At 36.9% G+C, this 26,798-nt stretch overlaps 2 protein-coding genes across 2 annotated transcripts in view; both read left to right on the top strand.

Moving 5' to 3' along the window:
• AHCTF1 (AT-hook containing transcription factor 1) overlaps positions 1 to 22,254 on the top strand; it is a 42,473-nt gene extending 20,219 nt beyond the window's left edge. Inside the window, 28 exon segments of the mRNA XM_032216046.1 lie at positions 61 to 154; positions 710 to 833; positions 1,006 to 1,062; positions 1,816 to 1,962; positions 2,358 to 2,542; positions 2,717 to 2,862; positions 2,962 to 3,092; positions 3,967 to 4,108; positions 4,647 to 4,797; positions 5,604 to 5,687; positions 7,279 to 7,308; positions 7,310 to 7,339; positions 7,341 to 7,429; positions 7,432 to 7,484; positions 7,606 to 7,801; positions 11,345 to 11,444; positions 12,790 to 12,896; positions 15,305 to 15,480; positions 16,140 to 16,460; positions 16,463 to 16,682; positions 16,685 to 16,960; positions 17,477 to 17,576; positions 18,039 to 18,135; positions 18,137 to 18,176; positions 19,674 to 19,763; positions 19,766 to 19,806; positions 20,189 to 20,244; positions 21,191 to 22,254. Of these exon segments, the coding sequence (XP_032071937.1) occupies positions 61 to 154; positions 710 to 833; positions 1,006 to 1,062; positions 1,816 to 1,962; positions 2,358 to 2,542; positions 2,717 to 2,862; positions 2,962 to 3,092; positions 3,967 to 4,108; positions 4,647 to 4,797; positions 5,604 to 5,687; positions 7,279 to 7,308; positions 7,310 to 7,339; positions 7,341 to 7,429; positions 7,432 to 7,484; positions 7,606 to 7,801; positions 11,345 to 11,444; positions 12,790 to 12,896; positions 15,305 to 15,480; positions 16,140 to 16,460; positions 16,463 to 16,682; positions 16,685 to 16,960; positions 17,477 to 17,576; positions 18,039 to 18,135; positions 18,137 to 18,176; positions 19,674 to 19,763; positions 19,766 to 19,806; positions 20,189 to 20,244; positions 21,191 to 21,395 (3,488 nt within the window). The 3' untranslated portion in view covers positions 21,396 to 22,254.
• Positions 22,255 to 22,345: 91 nt separating this feature from the next.
• LOC116507718 (kinesin-like protein KIF28P) overlaps positions 22,346 to 26,798 on the top strand; it is a 37,484-nt gene continuing 33,031 nt past the window's right edge. The window contains 4 exon segments of the mRNA XM_032216043.1: positions 22,346 to 22,674; positions 23,520 to 23,711; positions 25,041 to 25,241; positions 25,944 to 25,979. Of these exon segments, the coding sequence (XP_032071934.1) occupies positions 22,621 to 22,674; positions 23,520 to 23,711; positions 25,041 to 25,241; positions 25,944 to 25,979 (483 nt within the window). The 5' untranslated portion in view covers positions 22,346 to 22,620.

The raw sequence follows: 26,798 nt of genomic DNA, 5'->3' as shown, positions 1-26,798 counted from the left end.
GGTAGAATTTTTTTTGCACCTGATACATTTTAAAATGAGTTTTCATCTTTTTTTATGCAGAGGAAGATATGCATTTGTCAAAATCTTTCTATAATTACCAACATATTCAACGGTTTTATATCAGTTGTCGTCAAAAATTGGAACGTTTATCAAGGTAAGAGGTTTTTTTAAAAGTGTGTTAAGTCTCAGTAAAAAGATTTTATCAGCTGTGAGCAGCTTGCAAGTAGCAAGGGAAAGTACACTAAGGTTTATGTAAAAAGTTATTGAGTGCATGTTTATAAAACAAAAAATGGGTAGGGAGAAAATGTCAGTAGTCGTTTTCTTGATGGAATTTGAGATAGCCTGCTTATTGCCTTTTTTGTGGCCGGAGGGTGGTTCAGTATCTGCCTCCATTTTTTCCCCTTGTTTTATTTAACTGAGCAATATCTTGATCTCTTCAGGACCTTATAAGTTGTTACATGTTTCTAGATAAGTTTTATTAAAGCATGTGGCAAATAAGTGATGCTGTTTTAAAAAGTGATTTTAGAGACTAGCCTTTTACTTATGCTTCAACATAAATTGTTTAGCTTTTAATGTTTGGTTGAAGCCTTTAGTTTTTGTGAATAAATTTTGAAGGCAGAGAAATTTGAATTGCATGATTTGTTTCTAAATAGCCTTTTTAAACTTGCTTTTAACAATAGGAAATTAAATGCCTGCCTTCCTGTTATAGGGGGAAATGGAACCCTGATTGTTTGATGATTGATGGCATGATTTCCCAGTTAGGTGATTCAGTTGTGAAGTTGTGGCAGAAAGATGATGGAGGGACTGGAAAGTATCCTCCTCCAACACTACATGTAAGTAACACGAATAAGTCAGCCAGTTTTATGTAGTGGTTTAAGGCGTAATTTCTGAAAGCCTGAAAAGTGCATGGATTTGTCCAGGAAATTGCCAATAATGAAGATTTTTTAAAATATTTGAATAATTAGAATAATTGACCATGTATCTATGTGTGTGTTCTAATTACAGGCACTGCTTGACCTCTACTTGTTAGAAAACACTGAAGAACTCTACAAGCATGCAATTGTATCCTTTCAGAAACATAAAATATGACAATAGCTGCAGCACATTTCATTTTCAAGATTTTAAAATGAAATTGTTCTTTTAAAGCTTAGCATTTTCCATTATCATTTTTCTCCAACACTGACAGAATAAATGAAAACATGGATATTATTGGAGTTGATAATAGAATATTGAGCCTGGGAGGAGTTTGCTATTTATAAGACTGCTTCCTACTTTGTAGGTCTCTGTACACTTGCATATCCAGTTGAGACTGCTGTTCTTCTTTAGGCCCGAAATAGAGCACAATTAACCCAGTTTATGTGAATTTTGTACTTCGCAAGGATAAAGCATCACAAAACATCATGAAGCATCACAGTTGTATGCAGAGCAGGAATTGTTTTAAACTCGGGACAAACCAGTTTTGAATTAAAGACACTTCTAACATGTTTTAAAGAGTCTTTTGTGTGTCATAGTCATAGTTTTGACTCAGAACAGTTCAGATGAAATATTTTGGAGGCCCCTAATGCGAAGCTATAGAGAGGCTTGCAGAGACCAAAGTTTTTGTATGTTGTTCTTTACTTTATTGATTTCAGTAATTCAAAATTTCAAGTGTGGCTTCAGAATTTGTTTACATTAAAGATTTAAGATTATATATGTTTTAATATTGTCAGTGAGATATTACAAGATAAAATTGTAGCAAAATATATTTATAAAATAGGAAAGTTCTATTATTTCATAGGAAGCATAACTCTTGGTTAACCTTAATAAGCTAATCAGACAATTTATTTATTACTGGATATCATGCATTCTTGCCCAAACAGAACTGATACTTCAGTGGATTCTTTCCCAACAGCCTTTGCAGTTCCAATAGGTCTGGTTAACCTAATTCAGGGTTTTTGGTGTTTGGATCATAATGACTATGAGGTCAGTATAAAGTAGCAATTCCATTATTTATTATGAATTTATATTTTATCTCTTGGTTTACATATGTTTTCAGTGCTTCTTGAGAAAGTGCAGTACAGTATTCTAGAGTCGACTGCCCTCAAACTGTAAATAATAAGTTTGCTTTTAGAAAGATCTAAATTAGTGGCAATATTGGAGGCAATATTAAATTAAAATATGCTAAAAGTCTTGCTGAAGGCAACCTATACAACAAGAAGAAATTAAAATTAGCAATCTGGATAATACAAACTTGGAATAGAAGTAAAAAATACTACACAAACACACACACACACACAGAGAGACATGGAGAAAATCCTAGTTTAGAATATTCGTATATGTTTTATTTCTATTCTAATGATAACCTTGAACTTTTGCAGAATTCTCTGTCCTATCTGTTTCATCCAGCTACAATCAAATTGCCCTGGCAACACATGCGGATCATTCAAGCTTTGATGTGTCAAGGAGAGCACAAGCGAGCCCTAAGATATATACAGATGATGAAACCATCAATGATAAGTAGCACTGAAGTTGCACTCCACATTACTGTCTTGCTATATAACAGGTAAAGCACATCTTTATCTTTTGTAATGCTGTGCTTAATTCATAAATAAAATGATCATCAAAGAAAAAGTCTATCAAAATTACTATTTTTAAAATCAAAGGCATATGATATTAACAGATTTTAATATTGGAGCAGAAAGATCTACCAGAATTATAATTATGAATTTAATTTCAGTTGCATGGTGGAAGCTTGGAACGTGTTGCGGCAAAATTCTAGCCAGTTAAAGGTCGAAGAGATGCTCAAACATGTTTATGAAATCTGTCAGGAACTTGGATTGATGGAAGATTTACTAAAATTACCATTCACAGAAACTGAACAAGTAAGCCAGAACAAAAATAAAATCTAAGGAGTAACTTTTTTTTAAAAAACAGTGGATGACTCATTAATACAATGGCATTATGTGCCTGTTTATCTCCTATAGTGTCTAGAGAAGTTTTTACAGACAAGTACTGGTATCAACAATCATGAGTTTCTTTTAGTTCATCATCTCCAGAGGGCCAACTACATTCCTGCCCTGCAGCTGAATCAGTCTTTGAAGATTAATCTCATGGTAAATCATAACATTTGGGAGTACACGGGAAAATTAGGATTATTTTCTAAAGTTACTGTTGTGAAAATTTGTTGCTCCAAACTAAAGTTAATTGAATGAGTCCAAAGGAGGATTGTGGGGGTGGGGGTGGGGAGAGCATCTCAGAACTGGCCCTCCTAATTCCCAGGAATATAAAGGAAGGGAAGGAGAGAAAGCATTTTCAGAATAGCAAGATTTTGTTACTATAATCTTGCAATAAAGATAGTATTAATTTGATTTTGGTTTCCTGGTCTAGACTACCTGATAGGATCTTGCAAAAAGAATAGGTCTGGGCTGGTACATGTTGTTTCTTCTTCCATCTTCCTCTTTGTATCCTCTATCCTGGTCTGCCCACTGATTTTTCCCAGCAGCTTTTCCTTTTCCTGTTTCTCCTTGTCTGCTGTTACTGGCCAAACAGAGCTTCTCCAACCCATCTCTGTCCCTTTTCCTTACAGTTTCTTTTCCCCTCCCTCCTTGGTCATTCTTAGTGATTTCTTGGCTGTTTATCATCTTTACTTCCAAAATGCATCAATGTAGAAATCACACTCCAAGGCAGCATGTTATTTTGAGTCCATATCCAGATCAATTGCATGCTTCAGTCCAGACTGACTCCCTGAAACATCTGTTTCATGCATGGGAACATTTTACATATTTCCTATTTATACTATTGGCATCAGAATTTACTAATGGTCAGATCCACTTGGTCTGCAACTGATCTTGTTGAAATTTATGTACGTGGTTTGTAATTGCCTTAAAGGGGTGACATGGGAGTGGGGGGAGGAGAAAGGTAAACTTCAGTAGTCTTTTAGCTGTTTTAGTGCATTTTTCATTCAGAATTCTTTTTATTCTTAAATAGAATGATCCTCAATGGAGAGAGAGGTCAGTTGCCAGAAATTCCATATTAGACCATTATGGCAAAGTTCTGCCTCGAGTTCAAAAGAAGCTAGCTATAGAGCGAGCCAGACCTTACCATTTGTCATCTTCACTACGGCGGGAAAGTAAGTTTCTCATTCAATGAAAATTGCAGAAATCTATTTTAAGAATGTCTGTGGAGATTCTCACTCATCCAGGTCATAGTTGTCTCAAAGATTTGTTTTTCTTCAAAAGGCAACTGGACTGTTTTTTCCTTGAGGAAGAAGAAGAAAACATTTTGCTTCCCATTCAAGAAGCTGCATCATTTCTGATTTGGGGGAGGGGGAGAATAGGTTCTGATAGGATGCGGGGGAGCGGGGAGGAAGGATTATACTTCTTTTCAGTTATCTAGTTGTTAGCACTCTGAGAGCTGATGCTGCCACTTGTGGGTTTATCTGTGCCTTTCAGTGTCATGTGAATCAGGGTGCGATTGTTTAGGGAATCTTCTTGGAACTGTTGAAAGGGCTGCCTTGTATACTGGAGATAGGTGGTGTCATATTCCTTCTGCTGAGGGAGGGTTGTTCAATTTTAACAGAGATGGATTCTTTTACCACTTTTTCAAACCAATTTTAAGAATATTATTTTTTTAATTTCTGTTTTTACTTGATTTATTTTTCTTTTTAGTTTTAAGACCAAAACCATTATCAACAGTTGCAAAACGGATTGCTACTGGAAATGTAATTACAAAAGCAACTTTCATCAGTAATGTATTGTCTAAAATTGGAGAAGTATGGGCAGGAAGTGAACAGAAAAGCAGGTCACATCAGAATGATACGTAAGTATTTCTTTCGCTATCCGGTCATGGGGATGGAGAATCTTCAGCCCATGGACATAATCCAGCCCATATCCATGGATATGGATATCCATTTTATAGGGCCTTCCCAGTCCTACACTCCAAGTTGGTCTGAATTCTGTTTGCAGTATCCTGGTGAGCCTCTGCAGTCAGAGAACTGTTGCAACACCAGTGTGCCTTCTCCAGTGAAGGCATCAACAACTATTTTGGATAGACCGTAGATTCCATTTACAGTCCTGGAAGGGCATTTGAAATAACTCTGTTCAAAGTAAGACAAAGAACATTGGTGCTCTCTTTTTTTTTGGCACTTTTGCTTGTTTTCTCTATAGAGCAAAATAAAGAACCAGAGCCTTCCTTTCTCCCCTGTATCGGCAATACCATTTTCTTTCAGACTTCTTCTACATAGAGAAATGAAGGAATCACTTTTGAGGAATTGGCAAGACATCTTTCCATGTTATTGAAGACACCAGCATCCTGTATTAGGATACTGCTGTGATATCTATTGCCTTTCCCTCACACTACAGAGAAATTGTTTTCAGTCTTCATTCTGTTACTCTGATATTTCTTCAGTAGTTTAGTATAGTAGTAGTAGTTTTGAATTGGTAGAAACATTGACTTAGAAAATAAGGACTAATACTCAAGGGCTTAAGATACCAGTAATTTTCTAAAGGTGTGTTGGAGGCAGCAAGAATTATGCAATTTATCCACTTTCTCCTTTTGAAGAAAGTAATATTTGATGCACTTTTAAAAATTTCTCTTAATTTGGCTTCTCATTTTTTTCTCAAAAGTGGACCTGAAGAGCAATCATCTATGTTGGAGCCCTGCCCTGATAGGCGGTTACAAGATCCATTTATTGGAACTACTCTCAAAAAATAAATACAAAAAAAATAAATCAGATTACGAACTCTTATCAACAACGTTCCGGTAAAAAGAAAAAAAATATCAAGTGAATGCACTAGGAAATCCACTACCAATGTTGTTTCCTTTACTTTCTGCTCTAAGGTCATTAAGTTGGATTACTTATAATTGAACCTATTCTCACAACACAATAACCTCACTGTTGACCCATCCATTATATTGTGGGCCACATAGCCGTTAATGTTAATCTGCTTGTATCTAAAAAGACAGCTGCTAAACAAAACAAAGTTGTTCATTTTAGAACTCACTGCCTGGTAGAGTAGTAGAACAGAACTCTAAAACATGATTGGCTATAGCAGCCAAGCCAAACATACTTGGTCAATGGAAAGAGGTTTGTTCTCGTGAATTTTGGGCTGTATTGTCCTAATACAGGGGTCATGGGATGTAAGGCTCTTCCTCAAGAAATTGTATATAGTGTATATTCCAAAAATTGTGATTTCTTATACGCACTGATAGTTCTTGACTTGCTCAGGGATTGTTCAAAATTACAATGATTCTGAAAAAATTACAATGATTCTGAAAAATTTACAATGATCTGAAAAACATAATTCTGAAAAAATTACAATGATCTGAAAAAGGAGTACTGGTTTATGAAGTTGCAGCTATCACAGCATCCCTGTGGTAGCGTGATTGCAATCCAAGTGCTTGATTGCCCAGAGTATGATTATGACATTGCAGTGAGCCGCTGTCATGATCTCATCTGCAACCTATTGCTAACTTCTCAAGCAAAGTCAATGGGGAAAAGACATCAGGAAGGTCACAGGTCATCCTACAAGTCAATCCTGCCACTACAGGGTATGAGACCCCCAGAGATCTCATACTCTGTAGCAACCACACCTTGATCAGCCAGACTTCCAGTACCCCTATACTGTCCTTACTGGACTGCTTACCATTCCCAGTACTTGCTGCCTTTTTGATCTGCTCACACTTCTCTGCACCTGTCCGTTGAGGTGCTAGCCATCCTTGCTTCCCAATACCAGCCCACTGTCCTTTCTAGCCCTCCCACACTCCTTAGCATTTACCTGTGGTGCCCTCCATTCCCCCACCCCCCAACTCTTATTTGGGACTTCCCCCTCTTCATTTAACAATGCACACAATCCTGGAACTATGCTGGCAACAGGAACTCCTGGAATTGCCATTGCTAAACAATGTGATCATATGATGTCATGCTTTGTGACTGCATTACTTAGCAGCTGCATTCCTGATTCCAATTGCCAGCACAATTCGAGGACTACCTGTATTCTGATTCTTTTACCTAAATTGCCCATAAAAAGATTTAGCCTGTCAACACTAAGGCAGTCAAAGACAAATGTGGAATTTGTCGGGACTATGGGGAATGCTTAGCAAATATACATCCAATTGTCATACCAGAGTTGTTACATAATACAATTAAGAATTAAATGTTTGATGGTATTTAAAAATTAAAGTAATGTGTATTCACCATGCTTGGGTAACTTACGTTCTTTCAAATGACAGCTTGAAAAGTGCTTTCACCAGAGTAGGTGTAATACAAAGCAGCTTAATGTTTTAAAACCCTTGAAATAGTTACAGATTGCTTGACTTGATGATCCAACCTTTCTCTTGATTCACCACCTTTGAGAAGAAGCAGCTGAAGTCACCAGAAGTTTCTGCTCTGGCAGACTTTCTAGCCCACTGCATTCCAGTTCTCAATACTCCGTAAGAACATTACTGCCCAAGACATTGCAAGAGCACCAGAATTAAAATTATTGGAAACACATCCTGTTGTCAAGGTATTAGATTTTTGTAGGTTGCAAAAACCTGTATTTTGAGACTGAAAAGTGAAGTAATGATGACTTTCTATTAAGTCGAGCTTTCGATTACACGTTTTTAAGATGTTTTGTCCTCTCCTAGAGAGCTAAAGCTTTGGCATCCACATCATCCTCAGTCTTCCCTGGTTTTACCTCCTCAGTCAATATTGAGATCCAGCGTTCGCACACTCCTTTAGCAACTCCAACTGCATCTCCAGGAAGATCTATTACACCCCCTCTGCGTGCAAAAGAAACCAAATATCATTTATGGAAGAAAGCAAACTTCACAATGGACTGGGGTAAGTGGTAGTAATGCTGAAAAACTAACATGAGTTTAGATAGGACTGTGCGTTGTCATCTTTATTTATTAAACATTTCTATATCACTGCAATGAATCTGGGTCTTGGCCACTCACATAAAAAAAATTATAAATCAAAACCTAGCCAGTACAAAAGACAGCAAGACAACAATACAGCAAAAAGAATAAAATAAATGAAGGGCGGGGTTTATCCTGCGGAATGTAGAGTAGAGAAGTGAATTCTCTTCAGATCTGCAGAGTATAGAGCCCAGTGTAAAAATTCTAATACATGTCATTTGTCCAGGAATTGGAGCTGTATGTGCTTTGGGATAATACCCTGTACAGAATTTTGTTGCTTTGGGAAAACTAAATAGGAGTGGCTGAGATAAAGGAGATAAAAATACAACAGGAAATAACAAGCATCCCCATTTTCCTTTAACACACAGTTAGTTCTGAGTTATGACCATTCTTCAGCAAATGTTGAAGTTACAGTGTGCTGTACAAGGGCACCTAAGGTAGTCCCCAAAATTACAGCTGTTGCAATGCCCCACAATCAATTGTCAGAATTCAGCACTTGACAGCCTGCCGTGATTAATTATAGGGTGCCTCAATTCCCCCCCCCCTATATCTTCTCTCCATCTCTTTTGGCTCCCTGAATTTTGCAGCTCCTATCACTCTAGTTGACCTTTGCCATCTCCCCCCCCCCTTACTGCTGAGCAAATATGCCTAGCCTGGCTTTTTGCAAGGCAGTTGCTGGCCAGGGTTTTTCTTCCAGGTTTCCAGCTGCTCAGCATTTCCTCACAAGACCCTTGAAGATGGGCTAAGATGGCCAGCAACAGCCTCACAAAAGGCAGGCTGGTCACATCTCGTAAGCAACAGGAGCTAAAATGGCAGCGTGAAGGCAAGGGGGCAAAGACTTTGGAGTGCAGTGTGGTAGGCAGCTGGGATTGGGCTGGAGTAGCTATGGTTCTTGGTGTACCCAAGAGGTCCCATCACACTGTTATGCTGGACTGGGCTTTGCACCGTGAAGGGCTTCATGCTGCAGCTTGGGTCCTTGCAAACCCAGAGCTTCAGTGCACTGAGAAAACCTTGAGCCTAGCATATTCTTCCCCTCTATCTCCCCCACCTCCCCCACTTCAGAAATACCAACTTATGTGTGCCTGTGCTCATCTTCCAAGTTTCCCCTAACCTGTAGCACCCCCAATGCTCTCATATATTTAACCACCTACACATAGATTAGGACAGCTGCCAGGATTGCCATTACTAAGCAATATGTTCACATGACACAGAGTTCCGTGTTTAAATCAGCAGTCCTTTAAATAATTGTAATTTACTTATTAACTTAATTCAACCTAGACAATAAGCCACACATATCTACATGGGTGGATGGTGGAGTATTCTGGCTCTCACATTGTATAGTCAGATTTTCTTTATTGATTTTTTTTTCTTTTCCTTTCTTATTAGGAGACAGATCATGAAAAAACAATGCAAATACATCTGAATAATTCTTGAAGCTCAAATGGAAGAAACTGGGTTAAGAATAGAGAGACTTCCTCCATTTCAGGTCACGCCTCCAAGAAGAGCTTGAAGAAAGACCAATCATCAGAGTGCATAAAAGTGATCAATTGAATGAACTAAAGTCTCCAAAGAAGTTAATGACACTGGTTTGAAACCACATACATTACTTTAGAATGTCATGATGCCAAAATCAGTTGACTTTGGAAACAGTAACTTCATAGACTCTCAGCAAATTGCTATTTCCTCTGGAGAAATTGTAGACCTATCAGGATCAAGTGAGAGAAATTGATATAAGACAAGAACCTGTAATGGAACAGCAACATCTGCAAATATAGACCAATCACTGGTATGTATAATGATATTGATTATCCACAGGTATGATGGAAAGGAGCTAAGACGTATGGTCATATTGATCAGAACAGAGATCCTATCTGATTTTTCCCTGGTTTTTAACACTGGTAAAACTGGTGTTCCAAACAGAAGATGTATTATCTTACATTTGTTTCTATTATCTATGATTTGAACCTTTGAAGGTGGAACAAAATACCCAGTAGTAAGCTGATGAACCTTATACTCTTGGTATTTGGGAATGCAGAGAAGTCTGAATTAAAACAATGTCAGTGCCTGGGGAATTCAGATGGATCTAAACTTTAAAAAAAGACATTGTTGTGTCAGGAAAAAGAAGGGGACCTAGAAAGGAACACTCAGGCTCCTGAGAATTTATACCGGTAGAAGGTATATGAAAATCAGAGAATGTGTTGTATCCCACCATTGCATAGCCATGATTTAAAGCAAATTGTTTAAAATACTGTGGGCCACAATAGTAGATGACTTGAGGATTAAGAAAGAGAACTTTCAGAAACAGCAAAAGATCTCTGGTATGGTTTTTCTCCCCTTCTCTCAAAGCATCTGAAATGCACTACACAACTCTTCTGTTATCTTGAACTATAAATAAAAATATTTGTCCTGGAAATGTGCAGAGAAACTAACAGCCTTTTGTTGTGTTTATTAAGATAAAAAAGGTATTAATAAATCAAATAATTGTAGCCATTTCAGTGTCCCATGGTAGTAGATCACCTACTGTATGTTGATAGACATGAATTCCATGAATTTCATCCTCTTTGGAGAACAAGCAATATTTTAACTTGATGCAGCATTACTTTACATTATCTGCACATTATAGCAAAAAGAAGTCACTTCTGTGTGTAAGAGATCAAACTCAGTAAAATATTTAGCACATACAGAACTTTCTCTAGGCTGGTTGAACTCACGTATTGTGCCAAAAACACAACCATAGTTTATTGAAAAGTAGGTCATACATAGTGCTAAATTATTACCCCATGGTTTACAAATTTATGGGTTTTCACCCACAATAAACCATTGAAGTGCTGAAGAAGACAAAAGCAGTGACACAGCTGTATTATTTCTGCTTTCTTCAAAGTTTTATCTCAAGGTGAGATTAAAACCAAATTTTTAAAAATATTATTTTGATCTATTAATTTATGACAATGAATTTGTGAATTCTATAATCTTTATGTTTAAAATAATTTGGCCCTACCTATTGGGATGCAATCCTCAGTGCAGTTCTGAAAAATCAAATGCAGCTTTAACCTCTATAACAATTTTATGCTTATTAAATTGAATATGGAGCATTGGACTAGAAACCAGTAAGCATAGTAAATAGCCCAGCTGATCTGTAATTCAGCCAGTTGGTCAGATTTTTGGGTCTCAGTCTTTTAGAGCCAATTCAATCTTGATATATTGCATGTTCCGGGGTTTTGGGAAGAGTCAATAGCAATTCCTGACGGGGTTTTGTCAGCTAAGCCAAGGTAAACATTTTGACTTCATTCATTTTTTCTTGTAACTTGAATAAGAACATTAAGTTCCACCAGTATTATGTTGCTTGGAAAATGGGAGGTATATTTAGGCCTTAAAAAAAAGATGAATTAGTATTTTTGGAAAAATTTCATTATAGAGGATACAGTATTTTTAACTTTTACTGTCCATAGAATCCAATGAAAAAGATGACAAGAATGTGGCTCATTTCCTGAGAATGAAGCATTTCCAAAGGATCATTTGAAGGTTGACCAAGACACCATAGTCTGTTTTTTGCCTTCTAATGAATGGTAAATATGTCCCGTATGATTTCAAAATTTTAGATGAGGTAGTTTGCATTTAAATTTAAATTCCACTTTCTTATCTTTCATGATTACTGTTTATCCAGATAGAATTGAATGCTATTTTCTAGTAGGTAGTTGTGGCTTGTCAGCAGCCAAATCAGGAGGAGGAGGAGGAGGGGGAGGCATAGGAGTCAGGTTCAGCATCAAGGCAACCTGAGCCTTCTGAGGGTGAAGAGGGCATGGAGCTGGCAGAGAGAGAGACAGAGGCCGGAGCCTGGGCCGTCCATCAGTCCTCAGATAAAGAATCAACAGCTCCCAGGTCTGGAGGTGGCTGATTGAGGAAGAGGAACAGCTGGTCCAGTACCTGATGCGCGGGTTGCACAAAGGCAGAGGAGAGCAATGGAAATCCATGGGCCGATCCTTGAGAAGGAACAGCCACCACTGTTAGCGGAGCCCCACCCTAGCTCTGGGGAAAGAAGGCTTGGGACAGAGATGAATAGATGTGGCAGACAACTATCCGTTTCCCTGTTGGATAGACTTGTTTTCCTGGGGTGGGAGAGAAACTTTTCGCCAGGGCTGCTGGTGCTTCTAATAAAGAAATATTTGAGTTAACTTGAGTGGGTTTGTCATGTTTGGGGGAGCTGGGTGAGTTGCAGAATAGATTGCGTCCATGTTGAAAGTTGTGCACAACTTCAGGGTTGACTTATTAATTCAATTCAAGAGGTTAATCTATGAAGCCTTCAGACTGTTGTCTGGGTATAAAATGTGACTCTGTTATCAGTGGTCTGTTGTCAGCAGACAAGAGAAAGCTTCCTCTTGCAATGACTCCTTTTGTAGTTGCCCTTAGCCTATATTCTTAAACTACTGACTGGGGCTTATTTGCTATTGAATAATGCCTCAGCAGGCAGCAGCATGTTGCTGATCTATGATTTCAGAAGCTTATCAGATTTAGTCTCAGTTACTATGTGGATGAGAAACTAGCTGAGAATTCCAGAATATTTGACTACAGTTGGAAGTTTAAAAAGGATTCCAGATGAAGACCACGGCAAACCACAAGTAAATTGCATGGGTGCAATTGTCTGGCTTGTTTCCCTAATAGAGATGCTTATTAATACCCACGCTTTAAGTAAATGTGCACATCAGTTAGGCATAACTTTCACACAATAGCAATGGGTTTACAATTTCTATGCAATAGGGCCAGGCTGGTTTTTTGTGTATTCCTTCAATATAATTAAATAGTCGTACATGATTTAATAGTATACAACAAAAATGTTTTTAAAGTTTTATGTTTTTTAGAATCTTAAAAAGAATGACCCTTTATATGCATGTATCTGTTTCTGTTTTTGTATAGTGCAACTAATCCCCTAGAATCCAGCATGCTACAATTGTTGGAAGACAACAGATTCCTTGCTGAAACAAACAGCCAAGTTCAAAAGGTGGAAGGAGCAGATGGAGAATGTAGGTATTTTGAATATCAAACAAATGGAACAAGCATAATGAAGTGGTTCTTTTCACATCTTCTTTCAGGAGACATAAAATGCTGGAAGCATATTACTGTATTTTCAAGATTGGCTTTCCATACAATATATTGCCTAAAATCTGTTAAACTGAACATTTATATCTTGATAATAGCTTTTTTAAAATTAGGTGGTTTTTTTTTTACTATTTCAATTATTAATGCAAACAGATAATTCAAAGATGTATTTTAATTGTTTCTATCATTGATTTCTCTTGATGCTGTTCAAATTGTACAGTGTTGTTGCATAATTTAGATCAGGGATATTAAACTCCATGGGCCAAATGCAGCCTTTCAAAACATTTTTGGTACCCTAGCAAGATTTTAAGAAAGAGTAAGCTAGCAAAAAGTATTGCTGAAGAAAGTAGCAATTTTGCCTGTCCATTTTACTACATGTAAAAATAAAGCTGAAATGAGAGTTTGCCAGTATCCCAGACCAAAAGATGGCAACTTATACGCAGGCGTGTGTAGGAGTGATTGTGCAGTTTGCTGATATCAGACTCTATGAGTCCTCCCTTAGAAAGAAAATGTTGCATGCTTGGGATCGGGTAGCAGTTCTAAGGCACTGTCATAGGGCTGCATTCCCCTCTTCTTGTCAGCTACTAATAGGCCTAGCTATTATGATCTTGCTCCTTTGCCTTCCTAGGGCACCTCTGGCTGTAGGGAGACCCCACATGGGAGGGAGTTGAGAGTTCTTCAACAACTAGGTAGCTTCAGAGGTTTAATATTCCCTTATTACAATGAGGGTCCTGGAATTTCTTCCACTTTGTTGTTCCTGAGCACTCTCTGTACAAGATCAATCTGCAGCATACTCGGTGCCAGTATCAGTAGCACCTCAGCCATCAACTTTGTAGTTCTCACCACGACCTAAATGGTAAAAATGAAAGGATGGAAAATATGTTTGTACTGAATTGCATACTGTGATACTCTTACTTTTTTTTTTACTCACAAGAGATTTTAAATCTCTACTGAGCCAAAAATGTAATCTAGTCACTTTTCACGTGATTAAAAGTTTTCAGTTTTTCAGTACTTGAGCTAATGAAGTATTGATCAGTTAGCTCTTTCAATGATTTGTACTTGAGAATCCACATATAGATTATATTTGAGTGAAGAAATTAATTATACAGATTTTTCAAAAATTACAACCAGTCATTTAACCAGTCTGAAATTATGATGAGCTTGGAAAAGGTACTTTGTGGCCTGTGAATCACTTCCGGCCATTGCGACACCTTCCTGCAATCTCATGATTACATTCTGGGTGCTTGGCAGCCTCTTCACACTTTCAACTGTTTGCCAAGCACCCGGCGATCATGTGACTACCGTTTACAATCTTCTCTGCTGCCATTTGCCAAGAGGACTTCCCTTTGTCTGGGCTGGCTGAAAGAGTTGCACTATGCTGAAATCCTTTGGCAGGCAGCTCTTTTGATCCATCTGCCTTACGACCCAGGAGATCTCTTAACAATTGCAACTGAGTGTTGAGATTGTGATTGTTGAGCAAAACTGTTCACGTGAGTTTCCATGAATGTCCATTTCGCTGAACTACTGAGATTCCAGTCCCACTTACTGGTCGTGATAATCACTGCAAATTTAGTAAGGATTTTGTTTAATTTCATTCTTCACTGAACTGCTTTTTCAGTCCGTAATTCTTTTCAACATCGGTTACTTAGAATTGAGTGTTTTATTCAAATTAAAATTGAAACTATCAACTTGGAATATATTAGTAGGTCAGGTTTTTTTTAAAGCATAAAAATTTAATACTTGTAGAATCTCCTGAAAAAGTGGGACTTTGCAAGTATAAACTACTGAGTGAAAATGTTTTCTTCCATTTTTTTTTCATGGAAAACCACTCAAAAGTCAACCGTATTAATCTGCATTTTAAATTACCCAGATGCGTTATAGAAAGTTATTGCATCTATGCTCTACCAAGAGTCTGTTCCTATATCTTGAAGGAAGCTGATTAAAAATACTGTATGTGTGCAGACTTGTGAAACTTGTATAACAGACAAAAATTACACAACAATACTGGTAGGTCATTGTAATCTTGCTGCAAAGAGTTAAAAGGCGGCTAATGTTCATTTTTGAAAAAGATGTATTCCATGGTGGAACAGATACTTTAATACCACTTGCTATAGGATGAACACACAATAAATATTCATTCTGCTTATCCCTTGAGGAGAAATAATTTAATATTAGCATTTATGATGTATAAAGGGCACGAACAAATTTGATTATTGCATTTCTATAAAGGAAAGATGAAAATATGGTTAAAGGGTCTAATCATAATATTTATCAGTAAAGATTTCATTCAGAAACAATAAAATCAAATAATGTCAGAAAATCACTTTTTCAGCTGTCATCAGTATTCCTGATAGTGAAGACATTGCCAGTATCCATTCAAGAAATGAGCTGGAAGAAAGAGAAGCAATAGATGAAGGTGAATTGGAAAAAACAATCCAAGAGGAACATCTAATAGTCCTGCAAGAAAAAACATTGCCTAATATTGACTCTGAAAATCAAAAAGTGGATGTAAGTTAACTTCTTTTTATAGCACTTTTACATGATTAGAAATTGGTATCACACTTAATCCTATGTTACTAGTAGGGGCCACAAATTTCTATACTATAGAAATTTCTATACTACTGTATAACCTTGGATGACAAGCCAGTAGGTCTTGTAGTTAAGGCATTAGGCTAGAAACCAGGAGATTGTGAGTTCTAGTCCCACCTTATGCATGAAATCCAACTGGATGACTTCGGACCAGTCACTCTGTTGGTCCATGACATCAGACTCGGGTGACAAGCCAGCCAGTCAGTTCCTGTTGCAATAAAATGGATCAACATTTAGTTCATCCAAAAAAAGTAGATCCTGCACCCGTAGGAAAAAATATTAGGAAAGAAAAAAGGAGGCAACCATGGTGTATATTCATAAAATGATTTTTAAAAACTTTCCTAATTATTATAAATAGGAAGCAATAGCTTCCCATAAGTTTGGGAAGCCAGAGTATACAATTTCCTTTTGAACATTTTTGCTGGGGTTACTTTGCAAACCAATGCATGGATTGCTGAATTAGCCAGTGAAGTATAACTTCAGAAAATCTGAAATTTTGAAGAACAGTTATTCATGGTTATTATATTTCTTGAAAAATACTGTGTAATAGAATTCAATTTATGTGTTTTCTATTTTAGCTGATGGGAGACGGAAAACATGAGATACAAGTTTCAGAAGCTATAGAAGAAGAAATCCCATACAATGAACTGTGTTCCTCAAGCAATCTCAAATTTCAGTATCACTGTGACAGTGTAGAACAACAATCTGAATTGCTTGAAAAAGATGCTAGTGCTGAATCTTCATTTACTGAAAGAGATGGAGAACTTCTGTGTCAGAATAATTTTTCTTTAATATTAGAAGGTGATGATGAAACTGAGATGGAAGACTCTACAAGTTTGCATGCTTCTCTGAAACCAGCCAGCCCAGACTCGGGGGATAGAAGCAACAACCAGAACTTACTACCAATTCTGTGTCCACAGTAACTAGTAATGAAATACCACAGAATACTGCTGAAGTCCTACCTTATGTACCTGAACCAATTCAAATGGCTATTGCTGAAAATCTGTTAGATGTAATCAAAGACACAAGAAGTAAAGAATTTTCAGCTGAGATAATAGAACAATCTCTTCATGAAAGCATAAGCAAGAAAGTATTAAATTTATCCCAAGGTCCTATTCAAATGTTCATGACACAACTAGTGATGTAGACTTAAATAGAATTGAAAATTTGATGCCTGGTATAAGTTCAACAGATCAGGCAAATCAAAGTCTAAATATCTCATGTAATGAAAAATCACTGACAAAGACAAATAAACCAACTATATTGGCAACTCCCACCCTAAGGAGAAGTGCTAGGCGAACAAAGACGACAACAAACATTTCTGAAATCTACCATATAATTCGGGAAGAACCACAAGAACAGCAGATTCTCCAAATTCCTGATTTTCCCATGGAGATGTGAAGGAAATGAAGAGTGAGTTAGAAATCTCAGAAAATGTTCGTCCTGTTTCACCGACATTCTGGCAACCGTTACCACAAGGCAGTGGAATTAGAAAATCAAACAAAGTGTATCGAACGTTATGGGCATCCACGCAGTGATCTATCTTCTGCTCGCCAGAGGACTCCTAGAATTACAAGAAGCGTAGTAGGAAATCAAAATAGTAATCAGTTTTATTATTGATCATACAATACAAATGACAGTCACTCCTAAAAGTGCAACAAACTAAAAGCTATCGCCTTGCAACTTGCAGAAAATGTAATTTCAGATCAGGAGGTCGAACCTCAAGGAAAGCAGCTGTCCATATCACCCAAGAGAGGAAGGAGAAGAAAGCATGGCGTATTGAAAGTAGCGACTCAGGCACAAACCACATCTGAGAAGCTACAATCACCTAGTCCAGTTCAAAAGAGTAGGAAGTAGAAAGACCAGTCTGCCAGAAACATCTTTTAAACATGACATGCAATCAAATGAATCACAGCTATTGGAACAAGAGAGAATACAAGAATAGGTACATCAGAATCAGTTTCTGATCAAGAAGTAGTCTTATTGAATCATCACATATTGAACCACCAGCCGACGTAAAAGAGGTAGACCCAGAAAAAATTCTTCGAATGTTTCGGCAGAATCACAACTTGACTTGTCTCGGTTATCTTCTTCAGATGCTGTGTCCTCAGTCCATAACGCAATACTAGGAGGGGGGCTGTACATCTGTCTACAACCTCGGGACATTTACCTTCTCTAGAAACTTCTATAATGAAAACCCCAAAGAGAAGATCCTCAAGAGCGACATCTCGAAGTGTAGAGAAAACAGATATAGAAAGTCTAACCTAAAAGAATGTGTTATCCAGCCAAGTGAGGCAGTAGCTTCAGAAAAGAAGTCTGAAAACAGGCGGGGCTAGGATAACTAGAATTAGAAAGAAGAGTACGTGCCTTCTGTCTCAGAGACAAGTAGAGAGGAAGAACATTTGCTGCTAGCAAGTGATAATGAAGTGAAATCAGAGACTACAGATGTGGCCAAGCTGAGGCTTGGCGAAATAAAGAAACTTCGACAACACCATGCTAGTAGCATTAAGAAGACAAGATAACCCCAAGAAAGTAAAACAGTCACTTTCCCTGGATATAAATGAAACCTTCTACTTTTTCTCCTCCTCTTACTAAACTCACAGAAGAAACTAAAGGTACTTGAAATTTTGCTTCAGAAATTCTGTATAGGATAGTCAAATTGTCTGCTCTGCATGAGGGTATTGATCCAAGTCTATAAAACAGTGCTGCATGATACCAGTTACATAGCCAGAAAAATGTTTTCTGCTGAAAATAGATTATGCCTTTTCCAGATACAGTCCTGCAGGAAAGTAATTTATGGCATGGCTAAAAGGACTTGGGAAGAGGGAAATTCACAGAAATTGTACAGGTAGTCCTTGACTTACACAGTTCACTTAATGATTGAAAAAAGTGACATGACAATTTTTCACACTTATGACGGTTGCAGCATCTCTGGTGATGTGATTTACATTCGGATGCTTGACAACTGACTGACATTTATGACAGTTGCAGTGACCCGGAGTCATGTAATCAACTTTTGCAACCTTCTGACAAGCAAAATCAATGGGGAAATCAGAATCCCTTAACAACTGTGTTACTAATTTAATAACTGCAGTGATTCACTTAACAATGTAGCAAGAAAAGTCGTAATGGGGCAAAATTCACTTAAGAAATTTTTCACTTTGCAACATGCATTTTGGATTCACTTGTGGTCGTAAGTTGAGGGCTACCTATATTTGCTTCTTAAGCATATGCAGTGAATAAAAATGTGCTTGTGTTTATTGATACATTTACTATGGTAGAGATCCCAAATTCGAATAGAAAAATACACAAACCTATGAAGAACTGTCGCACCAAAGACAGGTATGCTGTCTTGATTTTTTTCTTGTCAACATCATAACATCTGGTAACAAAGTAGGGTGCTGATTCAAACTAAGTTTCAGATGGTGAAAAAATTAAATTGATCAAAAAGAGCCACCCAGTTAACAAATTCCAGATGTGATGTTTCTGGCAATTGGGGAGAGGTTGGAATCCTAACCAAAACCTCCACACACACAAGTTCAGTGTTAAGAAAAAGGGAAGGATTGAACTTAAGACACTTTATGCCTCTTGATTCTTTGTCTCAGGTTTTGTTGTCTTTTCCACTGACCAACCCTCATTTTTTTTGTGAATGAAGAGAGGTAACCTCTATTTATTAACTGATGGAGAGGGATAAACTAAAGGAAGAGTGCTTTAAGCTAAACTGAGAAAATGAAGCCTAACATTTCTCTGAAAGATAAATAGTTCTAAGAGCCTACAAAGCCTCAGTGCTAGTTGGGGGATTAATCACTCCTCCCTGTATTAATTTTCTACTTAGGAAATATGGTTTGGCTTAATTTGTTGCCAGACTATTGATAGCAATAAGATGCCATCCTTTGGTTTTCAGTTCAAATGGGACCTATGCAAAAATGAGTTATATAGTATTACAGTGTCCAGGGTTTAAATTTTTTCTCTTCCATTAAACAGATCCGGGACATCTAAATATGGACCCTTGTAGTGGTTCACATGATAAACTGCTGGATGCAGGATTGTGGTTGAAGTTGTATGCCTCAAATGTTTATTTCCAAAGTCAAGTTTATGGTTTCTGCTTTTAGGTGAAAAAACAGTGACACCTGTTCAATTCAAAGGTGTAGATACAGATTTGGCTTCTAAGTTCGTGTTCTCACCCCCTGTCCTGAGGTCCAGGAAAAGCAGGTGTCCAGTATTTCAAGGATTGTGGAAGATCTGGTAAGTAATTTGATCATTTCTTCTGTATATATTCAAATGTTCTTATATTTCATATACCATAGGCAAAGTTGATAATTAAATTCTGTTAACTTACTGCTCATTGTATCATTTTACCATAGCAGACCATTCATTGGATGTCTAATTCCTAGCCCTCTAATATCACTTTCAGTATGACACAATTCCAAAGCACTATTTATGATTTTTCAATTTGCTAACAGTTGGTCATCTTCAACAAATACTTGGAAAATGTATTTTATTTGTTTATCTTGTATATTAAGGGTCTTCTGGGATTTATCTATTTTGGATTTAAAGTAAACTTTTAAAAGCTAGAGGATAGAGACAATGCCTTCCTGTTTTGCCTTTTAATATTATTTGTTCTTAGGAATTGCCAGTTAAAGAAGAAAGCATGCTGTTCAGTAGAGACTTTAGAAAAGCAAAATATTAAAAGCAGAGCTACAAGATCAAAAACAACAAAACAAGAAAGTATGTAATGGTTTCTTTCTAAAATAATTGTTTCAAAAAAATGATTGTCCACATTAAGTCCTTTTTAGCTGCTAGAGATCACATACATTTCTCCATGACAATATTCCTAACCTGTTATTTCAATGGTACAGTCCTCACCATTATAATCAAGTCCATCCTCCTTGCTGTTTATTGTCATCTCCTTCTCTTTCTTGCCATGTTTTTTCATAATAATCTTTTCAAGATAGCTGATGACGCTATATAATCGTGATGGCGAACATATGACATGCGTGCCACAGGTGCAAGAGACCCCTCTCTGCGGGACCCGAGCCATCGCCCCAGCTCAGTTCTGGCTGTGCATGCGCGCATGCCTCCCACCAGTCAGCTGATTTTGGGGTGTCTGCCACACATGTGTGGGTCGCATATGTGAGATGCACATGCATGCATGGGGGTGGGTTGCACGCAGGGGTCACATGTGCAGGCATGGGGGTTGCAAGGGCGACGCCATGGGAGTTGCATGCGCATTACATTATGGCTGCGCAAACACGCTTTTGGCACGGTGCCATAAAGGTTAGCCATCACCGCTATATGATGTATCCAAAGAGGATAATTTCAGCTTGTTCATTTGTGACAAGTGAGAATTCTGGATGATCTATTCAATAGTCTTGGCTTTTCTTTATTTGTTTTCTTGGCTTTTCACTGTATTTCAGGAGTCTTCACTAATACCATAGATCAATATTCTTCCTATCCTGCTTCAAAAATAATATATATGAAAAAAAAATTCAACAATTAGTTGTATATGAAATATGGCACATTGATACATTTAATATTTACTTATCGCAATGTGAATTCTCAACTTGATTTGTTACTATGTTTTCAGATATAGTTAAATTAGCTTTAAAAATGTTCTCTTTTCTTACAGAATCTTAGGGAAAGACAGTAGTTGGTCACCCCCAGCAATGGAAATCAAGTTCATTTCGCCCTTTGGCACCCCTGCAGATGAAACCAAACAAAAGCAAGGGGATTCTGTGGATAAAACAGAAAAAGCTGTTCAAAAAACTGTTCGTAGGAAGGAGAAGAGACTGTCTAGCTACCCAAAGCCAGTTGTACGGAAGAAGATGCTATAACTGCTTTTAAAAATGTGTGATGTACACCAATATTTGTAAAGTCATCACATTTGTGTGGAATATTAAGAAAAAAATCATCTAATTTGGAAGATAATTTATATAAATTATTGTAATTTTCAAGAGAACTAAAGATCTTCAATAAGTAACTCCGTATGGAGTGTGATTTCTTCAGTCAATGCAGTTTTCTATTTTATAATATACTTCGTACATTTATATAATATGTAAATAAATATTTTAGGAATGTTAATAAAAAATGTATACTTAATGATTATTGTCCACTACATTTTGGAAGAGAATAATATGGATGCAGAATGCAAATGACCCAAAGGGGATTTTAATTACGACTTTCCACTGTTGGTGCCTCTGATGGGAGCCAGCATTCTTTTTTTTAAAAAAGTTTGATCTTATAATTTTTTAAAATTTAAATTTCACACTTTTAGAATTTTTAGAAAATATGTGACCTCATGGGAATTAATACTAGAGTTATCCATCATAAATAAAACCTTATTCTCTCTATTCAACATGTATTTAATTGAAGAAGTCAGAATGTAAACCATTGTACTGAAGCTGTGCAATATTTTTTTGTATTTGTTTTAACTTGGGAAAGCTGCTCTTTGATTTAGAAAACAAAAATCTCACCTCAATTGTTTTTTTTTAACTGATGCATCAGCAAAAGGTTCTTAACATTCAAGGTATTTATATTGTCACAAGTATTCAACAAGGGACAGCATTTCAGGGATTTCATCTACTTAAATTAGTTCAAATTTGATATTTTGAGATGATGCATGTTTTATAGATTTTGTGGTTACTAGAGAAATGTTACCACAATTTTGCTAAAATAAAATTTGTCTGGAAATACTCTTCTGTAGTATTCGACCTATCATTGCAGCACAAAAAAAGATGTAAAAAGGCTGAATTGAAATTATAGTTTAAGAGAAAACAGTGCATAATAATTCAATAGAATTTTACATAAGTTTATCAACATTCAGGTGTATATTTGAAGACCAATACACAGTAGCAGTCAACCTTATCTAATGGAGCTCCTCTTAGAAATAATTTATCAGTTACCTTAGACAGGTGACAAGTGAAGATATAAATAATGTATTAGATATAAAGCACCAAGTAATTGTGCTCCAGACCATCTTTTTTAAAAGAATTATCCAAGCAGTGTTCCGGATATAACTGGTGCTTGTACACTATATTTTAATTCCTTGAAGAGTTTAAGATGCCAAACTCTGACAGTGTGAAAGTAGCAGTACGTGTCAGACCTTTCAACCAGGTTAGTTGTTCATTTTGTGTAGTCTATTGTTTTTAAGTCATTGGGTTATTTGTGTTGTAAAGAAGAGAGATGAACAAAGGCAAAAAAATGGAGAACTTGAGTAGAAACTTTAGAAACTTGGGTCTGGTAACGGCATCAGCAGCAGAAAATAATGGGTTAAATGGGGAGACAAAGTGAAACTTGGTCATGATGTTTATACTACCCAAGTTAAATAGACTATCCCTTCCTGGTGGTACCAGGCCTAACTTCACTTTTCGGGCATTTTTGCCTGAGGCTATCAATGCTTGATAGGTGGTTTTGTTAAATTTGCAAATGTGCTCTGCCTTGGAATGTTAGGCCCTTGAGGCTCAATACAATAAGCAGTTGTAAATCTGATTTCAATTTCCTGTTTATTCCTAGCAAAAAAATTAAAATGAAGTAAAATAACAGGTGTTATTTAATGAGACATTTAAAAGTTGGGTTTCAACTACCTGTTCAGCTGGCAAACCCAGAGGTTCCACAGATGCTAGCAAGGATTTCAAGTTTGGAGACAATTCCCACATGTGTGAGGAGAACATTAAAAGCATGTTTTTTTTAACCTGTTATAATTTTCTACTCTAAAAGCAATAGAAGATAATGCACCTATAGAACTCTTCTGTTTAAGATTTGGTAACCCATGACAATATCCCATGTAACCAAGGAAACTAGAGTTTGTGCTGGTTTTTACTATTGTATTTAAAGATTTAAATAAAACAAGTTTTAAAAAAATTAATCAGGTTCTTCCAAAATGCTATAGTCTAAACTGAAAAAAGATCAAGTTAGCAATTCGAGTTTTAATGGATTTAAACTGACTATAACTTCAACAGAGAGAGAAAGATGCAGGCAGCAGATGTGTGATTTCTATGAATTCCAGCACAACAAGCATACATGATCCTAAAAATCCAAGTCATATAAAGTCCTTTACCTTTGACCTGGCATATTGGTCACACAGTGGATTTTTAAAGGACAAAGATGGCAAGCTTGTTTCATCTGGACCGAACAGCAGATATGCTGGGCAGGTAAAAAGTACTTTAATATTTTCTATTGAGAAAAAAATACAAATATTTATTCCTCATCAGTTGTGATGACAAAAACAGATGCACAGACTAGCCAATAGGTAAACCTGATAATCCACAAGCCCAGTCACAGTAAAATTTTAGTGCAAAGTAAGTGATTGCAGTTATTTTTATACCTCATGATTTAATCCAGGGGTAGTCAACCTTTTTATACCTACTGCCCACTTTTGTATCTCTGTTAGTAGTAAAATTTTCTAACCGCCCACCAGTTCCACAGTATGGTGATTTATAAAGTAGGGAAGTAACTTTACTTTATAAAATTTATAGGGCAGAGTTACAGCAAACCTCTATCGCCTACCATGAAAGCTGGAACGCCCACTAGTGGGCAGTAGGGACCAGGTTGACTGCCACTGATTTAATCAAAAGCCCTCTCCCCCTCTAATCATTAGAAGGAAATTTAAATTTAATTCAACTCTCAAACTGGTTTAAGTAAATTTTTCAGGTTGGGGATGTGGAGGTAGGTAGATTTGGGTTCTTCAATACTTCCTACCATTTTCTTATGAGTTTCCAAAGGCGGAGTTTTCCCAACAGCTATAGAAACAGAAATGGAAGTGTAGGATCCAACTTCAAATTTTTTGTTTCATACATGAGTTCCTCCTTGGTTGACAGAAGAGGTAAACCAAGGGGAACACAGTATGTGGGTATTACATTGCAGTCTAAATTGAATAAAAACACGAGCGTCCTAATTCAAGGCTTGTTAACATTTTCTTGGACTGCCATGTTTAACATGTTCAAAGTCCTCACTGCCTAGGGCATAGCTGTGCAATTTAGACATTAATATGGAAGTTTGAGGATAATTGAGATCCTTGGTACGACCAGCTGCCATTATTCTCTCCTCTGCTTCTTATCTGAAAAAAAATTGTTTATGGGTGATGTAAACTTTGTATTTCATTATACATTTTTCATTTATTTTTTCCTTAACCAGTGCTATCAATGCTATCCGAGCTAAAGGGGTGAGACAGCGTCTTAATGATGGCTCTGGAGGCAGTTTTGGAAAACCATCCAGAAACCCATGAGACCTGAAAGTTAATATCGGGGAAACAGGCGGGGGGGGGGGGGGGTGGCAGGGGAAAAGTGCCCACATCTCCACTCTCAAGAAGTTATCTTTGTTTAGGTATTTCCTTAACTGGATGTATTTTTCCTTGAATGTCTGATCCGACATTTGTAGGTATCACCAGAGTAAGATATAGGATTCATTGTGGTTACCCAACATCACTATCGTTTGTGCAATTTAATTAAATCTGGTAAACTGAATGTTCTATCATTATAGAGGGACATTTTCATGACCTTGGTGAGGGAATTCTGGACAATGCTTGGCAAGGTTACAATGCCACTCTTCTGGCTTATGGTCAGACCGGCTCAGGGAAGAGCTACTCAATGATAGGCCATGGTGCAAACAGAGGCATAATTCCAGTCATATGTGAAGAGCTGTTTAAAACGATTCAAAATCAAGACACAAATAAACAATATCAGGTATGTTCAAAAGTTCAGGCATTGCAACATAGTTGACCTATGACCCATTTACAAAAATATTTACGTATATTGAGATACTGGTTTATTTTTATCATAAATGGACATGATATCCCAAGGCATTAAAATACTGCAAGACCTGAAGGAATTGATTGGGGACAAATTATCACAGGAAAAATCTATATAATTGCTAATATTGATGGCACATAATCAGAGTAAGATATATATACAGTCAGAAATAAGATTTTTGAGGGACAAAGAAAAACATTATTTATTGTGAAAATTGTATATATGAAAATATTTCAGATCATCCCTGTTCTATTGTATCAATAGGGTCCATCTCTGACTGTTTTTAAGAAAATGTTGTCTTCCATTTGAAGAAGAAATTATGGATAATGTGACTCCATCTTTTGCTATACAAGTTTTTTTTTTTTGATAGACACATTCATAATAAAAATTAAAATCTATGTGATGACAGCCTTTGACTATAGTGAGTGTGTGTATAGTTAATACATTGGAATGTTTTAAATCTTAAGCCTAAACAGCTACTTTCCGAACAAGAGGGAACTCGGATAGAATGCAACTACAGAAAAAAAACTAGGTATATACAATAATGCAGAACTCTGTAGAATATACAGCTGCATTTTTCTAGTTAAATAATAATGGAACTAATAATCTATCTTGTGGTATCTTTTCCCTTTATAGATTACATTTAGTATGCTGGAAATATACAATGAACAGGTAATTGTACTTGACATTGACATTTAGCTTTTTTTTTCTTTTTGTGATGAATTTTAATAGCTTCTTATGGGAAGTAGCATTGGTAGACATTAAGAATCTGAGTTTTCCTCAGAGGATCTTTATAACAATTCAAAAACAGGATTGACGCTTGTACCAAAGTAACTGATCTCACAACTCATCTCAATCCTCAATGGCTAACCTGTCAGTGCAAAAAGATATTCTGAAAATCTAGGAAATTGTGAACCAATTGTCAAATATGAGCCGAGATGGCGCAGTGGTTAGGGTGCAGTACTGCAGGCCACTTTAGCTGACTGTGATCTGCAGTTCAGCGATTCAAATCTCATCGGCTCAAGGTCGACTTAGCCTTCCATCCTTCCGAGGTGGGTGAAATGAGGACCCGGACTGTGGGGGCAAGTTGCTGACTCAATTTGCTAAAAAAAAATTGTAAACCGCTTAGAGAGGGCTGAAAGCCCTATGAAGCGGTATGTAAGTCTAATTAATAATAAATAAATAAACTTCCTGACATCCCCTCTTCTTCCCAGCTAGACTGTCTTAGCATTGGTCTTAGCTTATGCAAGTGTAATTCCCTTCATATTGCCCAAAAATAAAAGGAAGGTACTCTTAACAAGACAAAGCTGAGTAAATCTTGTGCCAATCCCGAGACACTAGCGTAGCTAGAGTTCATATTATCCCCAGATAATAAGCCCAATAGGGCTTTTTATTTTGTTTTAAGTTTTTATTAGGCAAAGATTAAAAATGTTGGACATACTGAGGTATTTCAGCATAGTCATTTCCATGGAATTTTTGATCTTACAGCAA

This window comes from Thamnophis elegans, chromosome 4 (assembly GCF_009769535.1).
Source record: "Thamnophis elegans isolate rThaEle1 chromosome 4, rThaEle1.pri, whole genome shotgun sequence".
Taxonomy (NCBI): domain Eukaryota; kingdom Metazoa; phylum Chordata; class Lepidosauria; order Squamata; family Colubridae; genus Thamnophis; species Thamnophis elegans.
The sequence above is the reverse complement of the archived record's forward strand: the minus strand, read 5'-3'. Positions and strand labels throughout refer to the sequence as shown.